At 31.4% G+C, this 3889-nt stretch overlaps 1 protein-coding gene across 1 annotated transcript in view; it reads right to left on the reverse strand.

The window, feature by feature from the left end:
* Positions 1 to 2639, reverse strand: part of LOC108752613 — an 11436-nt gene extending 8797 nt beyond the window's left edge. The window contains 2 exon segments of the mRNA XM_018493576.1: positions 1607 to 1934; positions 2353 to 2639. Coding sequence (XP_018349078.1) covers positions 1607 to 1934; positions 2353 to 2615 — 591 coding nt within the window. The 5' untranslated portion in view covers positions 2616 to 2639.
* Positions 2640 to 3889: the final 1250 nt, after the last annotated feature.

The raw sequence follows: 3889 nt of genomic DNA on the forward strand, positions 1-3889 counted from the left end.
GTGTACTTTATAGTATAATATATTACATCTTTAATATTGTATATGAATTTATCGACAGATAAAATAAGAAAAAAATTTTATTAGATGAAGCGCAATATACACACTTGATAAAATTTGTTTTGCAAATAGCGATATATGTAATATATGCGTATGTAAAATGTATAGTATATATACGCGATCTAAAAAGGAATTGTAAAGGAACAAACAATCAAGTTGACTTTTTATTTTAAATTTGATTTAGGTACATACTAAAATGTCTTCGAAATAAGCCAGCCAGCTCGTGACAAAGCATCTTACCCAACTTGTGATATGCCTCGAACAGGAACATAGAGCAACTTTAGGACGTTGCTCTAAGGGAACAACCCCGAAGAGAAACCATCCCACCTAAGCGCGGAACCCAATGTGAAGAGCCGACGCTACGCATGCGCATGAATCGTAGATCGAAAACGCGAATGAATGCAGAGACGCGAACCTGACAGACTTATAGAAAAGAGGGGATAAGATGGAGCCCTGCGGGCTGTGGGCATCGATTATCGCTACTGCGGATCGAGAATCTGTCAGTTCGGAACGTCTCATGTGTGACATATGTGTTACCACTTGCGCCTCTATTTCGTGTCATACCATTCGGTTTAACTTCTACTTTTTTGTTTCTTGTATATACTTCTTTTAATTTTTTTTTTCTTCAGTGTAGTGCTTTCCTTACATTCGTGTGTCGTGCATAAATGGTGATTTAAATAACGAATACAATTCGATTTCTTTATGAACTTTCAATGAGTTGAAAATTCCTTGCCTTGTAACTTGTTTATTTGATTTAATTGATATTTTGTTAACTTTACATTAAAACATTTTAAGTGAAAATTGACCGATAAAATGGAATATACATAAGTAAAAAACGCTAGATTCAATCCAAGCATTTCTTCATGTCTAGTAATATTTCTTATGAATTCATATAACAATTTAATTGACAAGATAATTAAATTGCTTGTCAATTTAATTTGTATTATTACTCCAGCTTTAGTTTAGGACTATATTTTTGATGAGACTGACAAATAATCAGTGCATATAGTTTGCTTGAACTGGAAATTGTATAACTTCATAAAAAATATTATTAGGCATGAAGAACTACCTTGACCGAATATTGTTTTTTATTTATTAAATATTTGATTTACTTAATTATTTGTAACTTGTTATATTTATAACATAATTTTTTTTTTATTTTTAAAAATTATCTTTTTAAACTTTTTTCTCATTAAAAAGGTCAATTGGAAAAGACGAAGATAGTTTTCAAAATAGTTGCCTTGGAAACTATATCATACATGTACATATATCCATGCACGCGTGCAAAATTGGTAAAATTTCTAATGATTATTATCATGATCTTTACTTCACATCCTCCGATAGAGATATTCTTTTATATGATAATGCGTTTTTATTTTTTTAGCGAAGATAAGAAGAATTAATTTTTATTAATTATTAATAATGAAATTCTCATTAATAAAATAATTTTTTTATCATTGAGAATTACTCATGTATTACAAAAATTATAGAAAAATATTGTATTATTAAATCGCAAGAAAAATAATTGTAATCGTCGATCATAACTCACCAATGTAACCAATAATGCGTTTAGTATACCTATGGCGGAGGCGACCGCCATTAGGCGAACAAATTGCATGAACATTACGATCTCATAGATCGGCGATTCGCAGAATCCGAAAGGCAATTCCATCTTTATTAATAACTCTCGGCAATCGTCACCACTCTGCTTGTTAAGATTGATGGAAGCGGTACTGTAAAGCAATACTGCTATCGAATAAACACTGATGATCAATTTTGAACAGCGATGTGCGAGGATCGCCTTGTCGATCATGGCGTATATGTTGGAATATTTATGCCAATCGTTGGACATCGCTGTCAAGATATTTTTGAATATTCTGCAATTTAATACTTCACAACTGTCACAATACCGATCTAGAGAGAGAGGTTCACGATTTATCACGAAAAATGCGCTTCCGCCAGTTTGCAATGACGAAAAGAGTCACAAAATCGATTGTCGAGCTAATTCTTTTCATCATAAGTTTATGACTGTCAAATGCATTCGAATTTTTGTTCTGTATTATCAATACGCAATAGAAAAATATAACATTATGTTTGTAGCATAAAATAATGTCTTCTCAGGCCAACCAAAATTAAACAATAATTAAGCACTTTGAAATAATCTTGCTCGGCAATCAATACACTTAACATTAATTTTTGTAATCTGTCTTAATTAATTCTTAATCTAAATTAAATTCTGATTACATTAAAATATAATATTTCGTAAAATTATTATATGTTGTTGGAAGTACGTACCGATGATTGACCCACAGGACGATCAGTTTGAAGAAAAGGAGACTATGCGGCAAAGTAGTACTTAAACCATCTATCAGATTCGGCAGCTCCTTGGTGCTGAAATGTGTCAAAAGGTAATAATACTGAAAGATCAACCCTATTCCCATCACTAATGTCCAAAGTAATTTAAAAAAAATCGAAGAATTCGGCCATATTCCAGTAAAACGAAGGCCAATTTCGATCGATGGACTGACAGTGCTAGTCGGTATCATTGCGCAAAACATTCAACGTTTTTTTATCTCTTCGTTGACAAATCTAAATCAAATGGTGTAAATTTTTATTAAGGCTTCCATGTGATCACTGTACGTACTCAAAGAATAAGTTTCAAGATATTAACAAGAAGATCGGCAACCTTAACTACTACCGACCAATCGCATATGCTAAACGTGTCTTTTCGTCATATGCTTAGTAATGCAGAAAAAAGTTACTACGATCGAACGATGATTGCAGGTCTTGACAGACAAAGGATCGACGAGACTGCTATTTTGTCGTTTCCCAAATGGGAAAACTGTCTGTCGCCATTATTATGGGTGATTTACTTTAAAAATGCAAGAAAATAGGGAAAAAGTTACAACACGCTAGTACAAGAGCAAAATTCGCCAGAGTGATCATCGTCAAAAGAAGTTTCTGAATAAAGTAGCGAATATAAGTTCCCAAACATGGAATTTTTGCGACTGATCGGTGGACGCGCATAAGAAAATGCAATAAGCAAAAAATAAACCAACTTTATATGTCATTTCAATTCGGATGTGCATAATTTTAATTAAAGTGATCTCGGATCGGGAATCTAAAGTTGATAATAATACTTTACTATACATAAACTGATATATTACGAGTATGTGTTGTACATTAATCCACATTCACCCAGAATGAGGAAATTTGAATAAATATTTCAATAGAACTTTGTACGATGCAAATAGTAAACACAAGGTAAATGTTATTTTACATATTTTTAAATGACAGGAACATTTATAGCATACATATATCCTATGTCTCGTTCTTAAAGTTTATAAATTAGAGATAAGTGAAATATGTATAAAGACGACAAATGAGAAAATGTAAAAAAAATAAGATTCACGTAGCACTTAAAATGACTTAAAATGATGAGTATATAATATTATGCAAATATGTGTATGTATGTTTAATATCTTTTTATCAAAACATTGTAAATAACACCAATATGTAAAAAGATTTTAAAATCTGAGAAATGCAATATTGTTTTATATTAGAAAGAACATTTGGCATTCAGAAGCATTTTTTTAATTTTACAAAAACTTCCAAAGACATATCATAAAATTTCCCGATTATTAATTGAAAATTAATAAAATTTGATTTTAGCTGGATTTTGCATCATATCAAGAAGCCTCGTAAGCTGCATTTGCAACTATTGTAACTTGTTCTGCAAAAATAGAAAGAGAAAAGAATAGTAAAAGATTAGTAATAAGATCACAGTGTTCACACACACACACACACACACACACACACACACACACACACA

The sequence above is a fragment of the Trachymyrmex septentrionalis genome, unplaced genomic scaffold (genome assembly GCF_001594115.1).
Source record: "Trachymyrmex septentrionalis isolate Tsep2-gDNA-1 unplaced genomic scaffold, Tsep1.0 scaffold60, whole genome shotgun sequence".
Classification (NCBI taxonomy): Eukaryota; Metazoa; Arthropoda; class Insecta; order Hymenoptera; family Formicidae; genus Trachymyrmex; species Trachymyrmex septentrionalis.